Source organism: Achroia grisella, unplaced genomic scaffold (assembly GCF_030625045.1).
Source record: "Achroia grisella isolate CSIRO2021 unplaced genomic scaffold, CSIRO_AGI_Agris_v1 utg660, whole genome shotgun sequence".
Lineage (NCBI taxonomy): Eukaryota > Metazoa > Arthropoda > Insecta > Lepidoptera > Pyralidae > Achroia > Achroia grisella.
In genome coordinates this window covers 4,202,131-4,214,831 of record NW_026712984.1, presented here as the reverse complement: position 1 = coordinate 4,214,831, position 12,701 = coordinate 4,202,131, and the positions used below count along the sequence as shown (strand labels likewise).

Below are 12,701 nucleotides of genomic sequence, written 5' to 3'. Positions count from 1 at the left end.
ATAACGGTACTAGTACTAGAAGTTGAATGAGATAAAATAAGTCTGAATTCTGAAATAAAACATAAAAAGAAGGAAATATCTTTGATGAGTTTTCTCATTTATATCTACATAATATAGAGTATTATTTAAAGTTTTTACATGCTTTCATTCAACAAATATATATGCATCTATTTTCAGAAAATGTCGCATATTAATGAGACGAAACGCCTCATTTGCATCTCTCCCTATAATATTCGAGATGTAATGTCGAATGATGTAATTTGTAATAGTAATATGTACGACTATTTCATTAAATAAATACTTATCTATTAATTTAATATGTTACCTGCATTAAGATGTAAATTGGGGAGCACATACAGTATAGCAAAAAATATTGTATTGCAAAGCTTTATAAAATAAGTACTACGTAATTATTAAAATATAAACATTTATAATTTCCTACCCATTCTCATCTTATATTAACAGTATAAACCCGATAAGTCGATAACACGCTAAGCGCGCGGTCCGCCCGAGCGATACAATCGTATCGTATAACTCAACGCATTATTATTATTACCTAAATCCAAAGTCTCACAAGTCACAGCGTTCTGTCTGCCACTCGAGCCGAGCAAGCGAGGTCATTCCGTGGGTACTAAGTGCGGGCGACCCGATCCGATAATAAATGCTTCTCCTATTTTATGTTGCTGTGTAGTTGGAGTTACATAAATAGCACCAGTCATAGAAAGCGTAGAAGAGACAGATATATGCAATAAAGCCGTGTTCGAAAGAGATAGACAATTCCAGCGTCAACTACCGCTTGGTATTTGCCAGCCAATACTGGCACTTCTCCGCACAGGCACTGGGCTTCTCTGACTGGCACTGCGGCTGTGCTTGTGAGTGAGCGGAATAGAATTTCGTTCCGTCGCGTCCATAGCCTGCTTGTGTGACTGTGTGGTTTCGTTTCGATCGAATCGCACGGCAGGCGAATAGATTTCGTAGCGGCCGTTTACTTGCTTACCTTGACTCATTATTACTATGATTACAAGTGTAATTTTCATTTGATTACAATCGTAATAAGTATTCTAAAATTCGACACTTGATTGGATTATTAAGTGATACATAATAGCGTGAGCGCGACGCTCGCTATTCTCGACGCTTATATTTTGACATGAGTCGAGCAGTTTATTTTATTTAGCCGGCCATTTTGATTTTCGTATTATAAGAAACAGTGACAGAAGTACGCGGAAAATAGTATATTTTGCATTTTCCGAAGATAGTGTTTATTGTGTTCTAATTGTGTGAATAGTGTTTTACGGATATAGAAATTTGTTGTTTGTGTGGATTGTCCTACATTGGACTGTACATTTTGCAGTGAACAAAAACATTTTGAGTGCAACAATTTGAAATTTGTGTAATGAGATATTAAATGCTTTGGACCTCAATTCTCCCACAAACAATCCAATTGTTTGGATAATGAACGTAAGTTTCTTTATTTGTAATGCATGTCTTTCCTTGCCATGTGTAGCCTGTTGTTATTGTTGTTAAGAAAGATGCGAGTTTAAGTTGTTATTCTGCTCTTTAGTATGTATGTATTTGGATAAGGGTTTTGCAAAATAGTAGAAATCTATTTTATATTTATGATGATTGAATTGATTTCTGATCTGGCCGGGTCTTCTGGCCAATTACTTCTCTTGATTGATTAATAATAATGTAGTGAAAAAGAAGTTGTTTCTTATTTTTTATTTTACATTTATGTTGATAATTTATCTGAATGAAATTGTTCTCCTCTATCTGTGAATGAGTTTAAAAGTATATTTTATCCCTACAATGAAAATATTAAATATACTTATTAAACCTTAATTGGTTTTTAAATGTTATTCATTTATTCCAGAATCATAACATTATTAATAACCTTAGTAAGTAAAATATTTGTTTCTAATTTTTTCAAGAGTTGCATATGAGCAAGATAATAAATGCAAAAATCTTAACTTGTTCACAGGTATACCTATCATGGCAACTAAGTTAGAACCTGATTATCCTACATCGCCAACAAACGATGAATCAGGTTTGTTTATTATTATTTTTCTATCATTATCCAATTCATGCATGACAATTATAATGCATATCTTAAACTTTTTATTTATCTATGTAATCATACAAGCATGTTTGTGGTATTTATATGTTAATTCTAGGAAATTAAGTGATATAAATATATTTTACATACAGAGTGTAACTGATACTATAATTACTAGTATGCTATATATTGATTTCCCACAATTTTTTCTTTCTTATTTCAGTTTGCTATATGCATGGATTATATCTCTGAAAAAGTATATTGTTTAATATTTAAATGCAATCTAAAATTTGCTTTGACAATATTCTATTGTTTTTTGTAATGAATTTCACACAACATCAATTTTAATAAAGTTAAATTATAAGATTTAGTTCCATTTCAATTGTTATTTGTCTGAATTCGATTTGACAACAAAATTATGCAGAAAATGTATGAAAGTAACAACTGAAATCCCTTTTATATTTGTAATATTAGGATAAACATATTAAGAAAAAATATATATTGTAGGACAGTGCTAGGTCAACTCATCTCCCATACAGGGGAGTCACATAAATAATAATAATACTTATTAGATGTATATATATAAAACTGCATTAATTATGGTACAGAGCCCTCTATAAGAAAATCCATTTTTGTTTTAACTGAAGTAATATTTTCTTTATTACTACACCTAGTAGTAATAAAGAAAATATTACTTCAGTTCTTGCAATTTTGTACCATTGTACATAGATACATTTGTACCCCATTGTACCCCATCTAATAATCATATGACTGCCTTGGTGGTCTAACAGTTTATCATACCACCTTCAGATGGACTCCGGTTCAATTCCTTGCACAGTACAAGCTTTGTATTTATGTGTATGATGACTGTATTGGTTTAGGTGTTGTCTATGTACTATATGTATGTATATACAAAAAAAAATATGTATCTCTATCAGATGTCAAGCCATAACACTAGCTTTAGCTATCTTAACTTAGGTCTAGATTGCGCTGTGAATTGTCTTGAGATTATTATATTATTCTTATATGTCATCATCAACAGGATAGGACATTTTTTTCTTAATATCTTTATTCTAATATTACAAATACAAAAGTGATTTTGGTTATTTCTTTCATACGTTTTCTGCATCATTTTATTGAATAACAGAATCCAGACAAATAACATCTGACAGTGGACCAAACACTTTATACATATATGTTTTACTTTATTAAAATGTACATGTATTTATGTGAAATTTCTTGATTCATTCTGTTTTCAATCATAAATAAATGAATACAATAGATGAAATATTAACAAAACAATCACTTTAACTCTTTGTGGGATTTTGTATGTTCACTATTCTGTATACTGACCAGTCACATATTTTTATTCATTATATTGACCAGAAATATTTTGTAAAGATTTCATCCTAATTTTTAGAATAGAATAGAATAGAATAGAAAATCATTTATTCAAATAAACTTAATTTAAGCACTTTTGAATAGTCATAACAATTTGTTTTTTATCTACCACTCGTTCGGAAAGCTGTCTCATCACAAGAAGAACGAGCAAGAAACTTGTGTGTTGCTCTTTTAAATAATCCTTGTAAGTTGACATTTACAAGTCGAAACGTGTGAATACAAACTACCAACAAGCACTAATTTTTTGGGTCAAATATAATCTTGCAATAAGATTAAATCAGTCGTAGTGATAAGAGCAGACCAGTCCCTACAAGCAGCACTCGTTCACGAGTATGACGGATGAGCCAGCCATCACTGCGCTCGACCATATTTTAGGGAGCCCATTGACCCGGCCCACCACGCCGCCACATGTCTGGACATTTTAGTGAGCATGACTACTCATTCCACACGACCACGTCACAGCTACAAAAATTACTATATGGTAGTTACAGTATTCGCACTTTACATAAGGATGCATGCGGCAATCAATACAAAAGCCGCTACGCTATCATATATCAAGAAAGCAGTATGAAAATTAAAATTATAACGTTGTCCGCAAATAAACTTATTCTTGCTATATATTGCTATCATCTATAAATTCATCTATCTTATAATAGGCTTTTTTACATAACATTTGTTTAATATAAGATTTGAATTGCCTCTCTGTAAGATTTAGCGTAGACTCTGGCAGTTTATTATAGAATCTTACGCAATTACCATAAAATGAATTACTAACTTTGTGTAGACGGCATTTAGGTAAAATTAGCTTATTTTTATTGCGTAAGTTTCTACTTGTACAGTCTTTAAGTTTCTTGAAACTATCTAAGTTTTTCCTTGTATACATAATATTTTCATAAATGTACTGAGAGGCAACGGTGAGGATATTTGATTGTTTAAAGCATTGACGTAATGACTCTCTAGAACCCATACCATAAATAGAACGTATGGCTCTCTTTTGTAAAATAAATATAGTATTTATATCGGCAGACCCCATAGCAGTATGCCATATGACATAATGCTATGGAAATAACTAAAATATACAAGTTTTGCCGTCGCCACGTCTGTTAATTGCCTTATCCTTCTAATTGCATAAGCAGCAGAACTAAGTCTACTGGCTAATTTTGAAATATGGGGCCCCCATTGTAACTTCGAGTCCACTGTTATTCCTAAAAAAACTGTATCATTAACAAAATTTACTATTTCATCATTAAGCAATAGCTGCGTATTTACTTGTTTTACATTAGGCAGCGTGAATTTACATATGCATTACTAATTTTTAATGGAAACACAAATAGAAGAGAAGAGAGGGAATTAGTACATTGTTGTATACTATGTACTAGTGTTATGACAACTATATTAACTATATTATTTTAGCATATATTACAAGTATCATATGAGTTTAAGTTTGACTTATTAAATCACTATGTAAAATATAAACAAAATTGAAAGTGTGATAAAGTTAAAAAGTAAGAAGAGATGATAAAGTAATACAGTTACAGCTCTATATGTTCCATTAATATACAGCGAAAACAGAAACCGTGAATACAGAATGGTAATTTATATGGGATTATAAGGGAAACATTCCTAGGTACCAAAAAAAATAAATATATGATGAATTGTAGTTTTCTCTTGCTTAGCAGTTTTTAAAAGCTCATACAATTAAGACTGATATGCAGATACACATTCATTATGTTTGTTTACATTCTTAAAAACACCCATCACGGCGTAGGCGACTTAAGCAAAAGCCCTTGGCGATATCATTTAACGACATACTTTAGGCAAAGTTCTAATAAGATCTATTTTTCTTGTTTTATTAGTCCATCTGACGGCATTTACAGAGGATATTGGGTTCAATACCTATTGGAATCCTTTTATTATTATGTATGTACTTATTAGATCTGCGAATAATTAAAATTTTTAGCCGTGAATATAGGAATTGGGTCATATTTTTGTAATCCGCGAATAAGGAGCTTTTAGTGTATATATTTATTTGAGATTAGATGGGTTGACATTTATAAAAAGGGTCTCATATTTGCTTTCATTAGTAGATGAATGGTCATATTGGCAGATAGACATGAGTTATAGCATAGGGTGAAAAAGTGAACGGAATTTAAAAAAAATAAAAAAAAATATAAAAATAATAATTTAATATTAATATTTCATACATTTTAAAATTATTATTTCAATTATTTGGTTTTAAATTATTTCATACATTTATCAATTCATTAATTATTATAGGAAAATAATGTGTTTTCTCAGTTTATAATAAATCATGGGACATATAACATTTCATTGATTTATAGTATTAAAGTTGCATTTTGTACTCAATATTTCCTTGTTAATGTTTCAGATGGAGATGATGACCCACAAGATGATTCAGTAGAAGACGAACAGGAGAAAGAAGATATAAAGCCTCCAATTGATAATGTTGCGAATATATTAAAACGCCTGCAATCTTCAGGAGCTCTTATCAAGAAACCGAAACAAGAGTACACGTGTCACACCTGTGAAGAAGATTTCCCTGATTGGGAAGATCTAGAAAATCATCTTATACAACACGTGTCGCTGCCCTCAGTGGTGATTGACAAGCTGCCGTCGGACGACGAAGATATCACTCCATCCGGAGATGAAAATTGGTCTGATGAAGAAGAGCCGTCTTCGCCGCCCAAAGTTGGTCCGAAAACGACGCCACAAAAAATAGATATCTCACAAATACTCAAAAATAAAGGCATTTCACTAAAGAAACCACCTGAAACTGAAGTAAAAAGTTCTGATTCTGCCTTAACTAAATTAAGTGGTTTAGGTTTCACGATAAAGAAGAATAACACGCCGATAAAGAAAGAACCAGAAGATCAGAATAGTAATGATGTTATGCAAAAGCTAGGGAAACTTGGCGGAATTAAACTTAAACTTAAATCTGACGGCAGCAATACTAATTCTTTTAAAGTAGTCAATGGTTTAAAGGATTTTAAAGCATCTGATGAAGAAGACGAAGGCAGTGGTAATGAAGGTAACCAAGAAGATGATCAAGAAGGTGAGTTTGACGACGACCAAGATAAGTTGGGAGATCAGGATGCTTCTGGTCCTGAACAAGACTCAGCTGATGAAGATAATGACAGTCCTGGAAAAACGGCGTTGAAAAATAAGGTAGCTACAACACTTAAAAATCTTCAAGGCAAACCAATAGGACAAAAAGCAGAACCTGTTAGAAATTCTATACAAGGCGCTGGTTCAAACACACCTGAAGTTGCACCGATACAAGTAAAACAACCAGGAAGACCTGCAATAAAACAGACACCTAAAAGAGGTGCTAATCTTCCACTTACATCTAGAGAAGTCTCCCAACCTCAGAAAGAGACGTCAACATCATCATCATCAGTTGGATCTACACCAGAACGACGTCAATCTCATGACGTAAATATGGACAATGTTGTTGTTAAACAGGAGGTTGGCAGTGCGGAAACGCAGAATTCGAGTATGCCTTTATTCTCAACTCAAATAAAATCAGAAAGAACCACTCCACCACTAAATGATAATAATACGTCAACACCAATAATAGCCAAAATTAAAAGTGAACCAGATTCTGGAGTTGTTTCTAGTAGTCAACCGCTTCTTAACAATGGAAACTCTACTTTATCTACACCTGCAATACCTCTCTTACCGGTCACTAAGAAAGAAAATGACAATGAAATGACTATTATAGAAATAAATGGTGATTCAAATGACGAAGATGATGATTGTTGTGTGGTATCTGCGACACCAGCACCTGACGTTAAGCCTATCGTTCCTAAAACTGAAAATCCTGCACAGTCTTATCCACCGCCCGCTTATCCTAGTTCTACACAATCTGGCTATACCCCTGTTCTATCAGGACGATTAACCTCCAGTAATCCTTCAACTGAAAAACAGCATAACTTTAATTGGAATGCACCAGATTCAAAACCACCTCTTGACATGTTAGAAAAAAGTACTGATGATATATTTGAAAGCCTGCTATCAACCGCAACAAAGAAAGAAAACCTCTCTTTATCAGATGCAAGTGAGTACATATCTATAGATACATTAGGCCCACAACATACTTGTGAAATTTGCAATACTAGGTTTACTGATATATCTCTGTTAGATGAACACAGACGCATGACAGGGCACTCTAAGAGTATTGTTGCGCCATCTTCATCATCACTTATGCCCTATACTCCCAACTCAAACATTCTTCAAAGTTTACTTCCAGTTAAGCAATTAGCAGAACAAGTTGGAAAATTGTCTGGAATGGGAGGCGGACCAGGTTTCACACATCAACAAAATGTAATGATTAATATTCAGGCATATCCAGGTGCTGGTGGCATGGTGCCTCCGCAACCTTATAATGCTTACCCACAAGCTGGACAAAATATGCATTCTGGTTTTCCACCAACATCAAATAATATGTATAGTGCTCCAGGACAAACAATGCCTGGTCAGTATCCTAGTCATTACATGGGACAGCAAAGTTATAATCAATTTCAGCAGCCGCCAATGTCAAAGTCAGGTATTTATCCTGGAACGCAGAATTCGTTTTCACCAGGATCGTCGCAATATCCTAACGCTTCTCCCCTCCAAAGTATGCAACAGGCTTATGGGCCAAATTCAGCTGGTATGATGAATACACAGCAGGCTATGGGTCAAATGGGACCACCTGGATCTACGCCTAATCAATATGTACCTTCTTCAAGTCCCAGTGGCACAATGAAACCACCAAGTAGTGGCGTTAGGATACAGAATGTGCAAACTTTTGCTCCTGGTCAATTAGTAGGAACGCCTGGTGGTCCAGGGCAGGAATTAGGACTACAAGCGAATGCACCTGGCCAAGTAGTCGGAGGTCAGATGCCGTCACCTAGTCAAATAAGAATGGCACCTGGAGCTACAGTGGCAGGATCTAGACCTAGAATGCCTAACGTAAGAGGCGCGCGGCCATCAATAAGACCAGGAATACAAGTTCACGGACAAGTTCGTGGTGGAAAACCTGGAGGAACACGCATGCCAATAAAACGCCCTGGAGGAATGATGGCCGGCCCCGGTCAGAAGCGACGACCTGATATGTTGTTGCCTGGCAAACACGACAATGAAGATTGTCAAGTAATGGCGATGCAGAAGCAACGCGAGGGTCTTCCCATGATTCACAGTGTGCAGGGTGCTAAAGACAAATTGAATCTTGGTAGTCAAATATCTATAACCAAGAAGACTGTGAATAAAGAGGCGAGCGCTATGGCCAACGTGTTAGCATCTCGAGGTATAAGTGTGAAAGCGAAACAGAAGAGTCGCTCCCCAAGTCCTGAGAGACCATTACCGCATATACCGAATCTTGGAGCAGGCGTTAGTATTAAACACACGTCAAAATCAAGTAGTTTCTCAATACCAGAAGCAAAGGTTGGTGGGGGTATGTTATCGTGTAGAATTTGCAAAAAGATGTTCATGAATCAGAACTCATTACAGGTTCATATGTCGAACGCTCATCCACAAAGTAAAATACCTATGTTCAAATGCGACGAATGCCCAGCGTCGTACCCGAAATCATTACAACTACAGCACCATAAAAGGGTGTTCCACAATGTGTCTGGTCCCAATAGAGAATTAGGATTGCCAGTTGTAGATCTTTCGCAAGAAGAAAATTTAAAACGGCTAAGTAGTTTAGGTATTTATAGTTTTATTCCGTTGGCGAATAGAGAACAAGCGAGTGGATGCTTTGGTATTCCGGTCGTATCCGTTCACAATGGTATAAGCAATAATTTGCAAGCGCTCGGCGCAGATGGACTGCTAAGTCTGGGCCCTTTAAAGCCATTACCAAATTCATAAATTAAGAATTTTGTGATATAAAAATCGTGGACAATTTCAGTGTTATTGATTTACTTTTCAAAATAGTGGAATTAATATTTTCATTTAATCAATGCTGAAGAATAAAGGGCACAAAAATTTCAGTAGTAAGTAACGCAATGTTTACATCTCAAATAATTAATTTTTTCTACATATTTTTATATAGTCACAACTTTGACATCTATCATGGAGCGACCCGACTTCATTATAAGCTACATCTTGTTAAGTGTAACATTTAAAATGTAATTATGACATTTAGAGATAATAGATTTTAAAGAAAATCTACTATAATTACAAAAAATACTTTGTAACAATATTTTACATTATGTTCCTTAATGTTTTCAGTATGACTGTTAAATATTAGTATAAAGAGTACCGTATCGTACTTAGGTTATAAGAATATATAAAATCTATTTGTTTTGTACAAGTAAAAAGATGTCCGATTGATTATAAGTAAGGTTGCGCCTGCACTGCAAACTATGACAATGGGACTGAAGTTTAATTTACCACATGTGGCATGAATATAATGATATTTAACAGTATGAATATGCGAATACTGGTCACAAATTATGTTTTTCCTATAATTAATTTGCAATGCCAGCTAACAAATTTTGTTCACTTTGTACTTTTGTTTAAGAATGAGGAGCGAGAACTATCAAAACCAAGTACTTACTTTGTTTAATACTAGTGTGCCCCCTACTTCGCGCGTCCATTTGTAGATCATCTATTGATTGTGATCAACCGACAACAATAAATAATCCTAGACAACTCTATATATTATTTGAACAATTAAATAATTACTAAAATTTCAGTATTGGAAATTTTTACAAAATTATTACTTTAGCGAATCTGTTGACATGTATCTTGCAACATATATTAATTTTACAGAACATGTTGCAACATGTTCTGTAAAAATTTCATTATAATTCTTCCAGTCATTTTTACGTCAATCGTCAACACACGCATACAGTGTATGCCTTGTTACTATTTTATTGTATACTAGCTGCTACCGCGACTTCGTCCACGTGGAATTCTTAATTTTCTAAAATAAAAGTAGCCTAAGTTACACCTTGTTACATCAGCAATCTGCCAAAAAAAGTCCCGTCTAAATCTGTTCAGCCATTTCTTAGATTAGCCGGAACAAACAGACATATTTATGTAGCAAAAAACAGTCAAGAAGACACTCCAATTTTATTTATATGTATAGATAAAGATGTGTAATTACATTATGGCTATTCGAATATTTGCTGTACGGACCTGAAATACTTATCCAGTCTTAATATGAACGTTCAAAGTGTTCGTGAAAAGTCATTAAGAATTGATTCTATTTTTTTAATGTTAATTTATATAAATTAATATGTATAATGTTTTTTATACTCATTCAAATTAAGGCTTAATATGTGCGTTAACGCCTTCAATCAGTGTACACAGGTCATTTGCATGAGCTGTACATGTAATTTTTTTTATTCCACTGACTTCTGTTATATTCATTTAATATATAAAGTGTTTGTTAGCAAACTCCTCCAAAACTGTCCTTTGTTTTGATTTAATTTTGTGTGCATATCGGTTAGGTCTAAGAGTCGGCCATGATAAAGGTGCACCCCTAAATATTTTTTTGTTGTTGTATTGTTTATTTTTATTTTATTATTATTTAGTAATGAAACAATACATGAAACGCAAAATTTTCACCCTTCTACCATCAACCCTTATTTTTAATAGCGATATTAATTTATATGGCAAAACGTTTGCCGTGACAGCTAGTATGTATATATACACATATATTGAAAAATTAACAGTTTTGATTTTGCATTGGTAGCTATATACCTAAGTACTTGTAAAAATGTATACTACTAGATATTTCATATTGTTAATATATTGAAAACTTAGATTTTGGTAACAGTATCATATTTGCAATTTCGAATATTTATAATCAAATGTTGTTTATTATGTATGAAATAATTTTGTTTCGAAGTTGCCTAATAGTGTCCCAATGAACGTGGATATATACACTTATAGTCTGTTTTTTAATCTCGTAGACTAAATTGACAGGTGTAAATGTCAAATTCTCCCAATAATATTATCGTCTGTACCTGGGATACTGATTTCTTGAATCGTATTTTTTTTGTTTTAGACCATTAGTTTTATAAGATTCTGCATAGTTTTCACAACATATTTTCAAAATGTGTAAAACGGATATAAATAGCTAATGAATAATAATTTCCGATTGTGCCACAACACTAGTTAAGAATCGCAACAATGCTGGCAACATAGATAATGTAAAATTTGTCACCGCGATAAAAAACAGACTAAGAACTATTTCAAATGTAATTATAATTAACATAAAAATTTGTAACTAAAAACTCTGTCACTAATTATGGCACTAACTGTGGTGTGGTGTAAACTGCTAGTACAATTTAGCCCAATTTTTTTTATATTAATCTAGATTACACTGCCAATTTTTATATCATGAATTTTTTAGCTGGATGTTGAAATTTAATAGATATACAAGATCAGTCGTACATAATATACCAAGCTGCCAGAAAAAATATTGAGGTACCTACCAGAGCCTACCAGCATGTAAATATAGTATTGTTGCTGGCGCAATTCCTCACTGAATTTCGTATTACTACTGAATAATAACTTGTACTTTCTTACTAAATCTAGAGCATATGTTGGGAACGAATACTATTATATTGTATATAATTATTATGCTGGTGATTTTGATTACCGGGCATTAAAATGTCATGGTACTCTAGTACCGATTCGATTAGCACGTAATAAAATGTTTCTATCGAATCGCCTCCATTGAGGCATATTTTTTCTACACGGTTAGCAAAATGATTTGATATTTTTTATAAAGAGGGCATATTACGTTTACGGTTTTGCAATAAACTCGTTTCCCAAACAGTAAATAAGATTTTTTTTATTGTATTTTGAACAGGAACAATTCAATATTATTTAATCAGTTTTTTCAAATTATATATATATATATATATGTGTAACGTAATAAACGTAGGTGATAATTCTCTAAGTACCTATTTCGGAATTGGAGATTGTCAAGTAAGTGAAAGAAGTATTTTGTTTACTGCTTTGTAAAAATGCATTTCTGGTGCAAAAATAGTTGTAGAGGAATAAGAGAAGATATTTTTAAGTTAAAAATAAAAGACGTTTGTATTTGAGTTTATAATATTTAAAAATATGAATCTTTAAAAATTAAATTAGATGCGAGAAGATATGATGATGAATAAATACTTTATTAAAAATAATCTTTGTTTTTTCTTTATTAAATAAATGAGCTAACTAGATGACCCGTGTCTACTTTGGGCAGTAAACATCGGTTAGTACTGAGTACCTACTA

General features: G+C 33.2%; 1 protein-coding gene across 1 annotated transcript; it reads left to right on the top strand.

Moving 5' to 3' along the window:
* The first annotated feature begins 548 nt into the window (after positions 1-548).
* Positions 549-10,495, top strand: LOC131849776 (uncharacterized). Its single transcript, XM_059199894.1, has 3 exons — positions 549-1,458; positions 1,979-2,044; positions 5,844-10,495. Exons 2-3 carry the CDS (start codon positions 1,990-1,992, stop codon positions 9,323-9,325), a joined length of 3,537 nt encoding a protein of 1,178 aa, XP_059055877.1. The 5' UTR covers positions 549-1,458; positions 1,979-1,989; the 3' UTR covers positions 9,326-10,495.
* Positions 10,496-12,701: the final 2,206 nt, after the last annotated feature.

What these genes read in the sequence shown, in the direction of transcription:
- LOC131849776 (XM_059199894.1), top strand. Translation starts at nt 1,990, where the DNA reads ATGGCAACTAAGTTAGAACCTGATTATCCTACATCGCCAACAAACGAT. An exon ending in GCCAACAAACGATGAATCAG is followed by an intron (nt 2,045 to 5,843) that starts GTTTGTTTATTA and finishes TTAATGTTTCAG; the next exon opens with ATGGAGATGATGACCCACAA.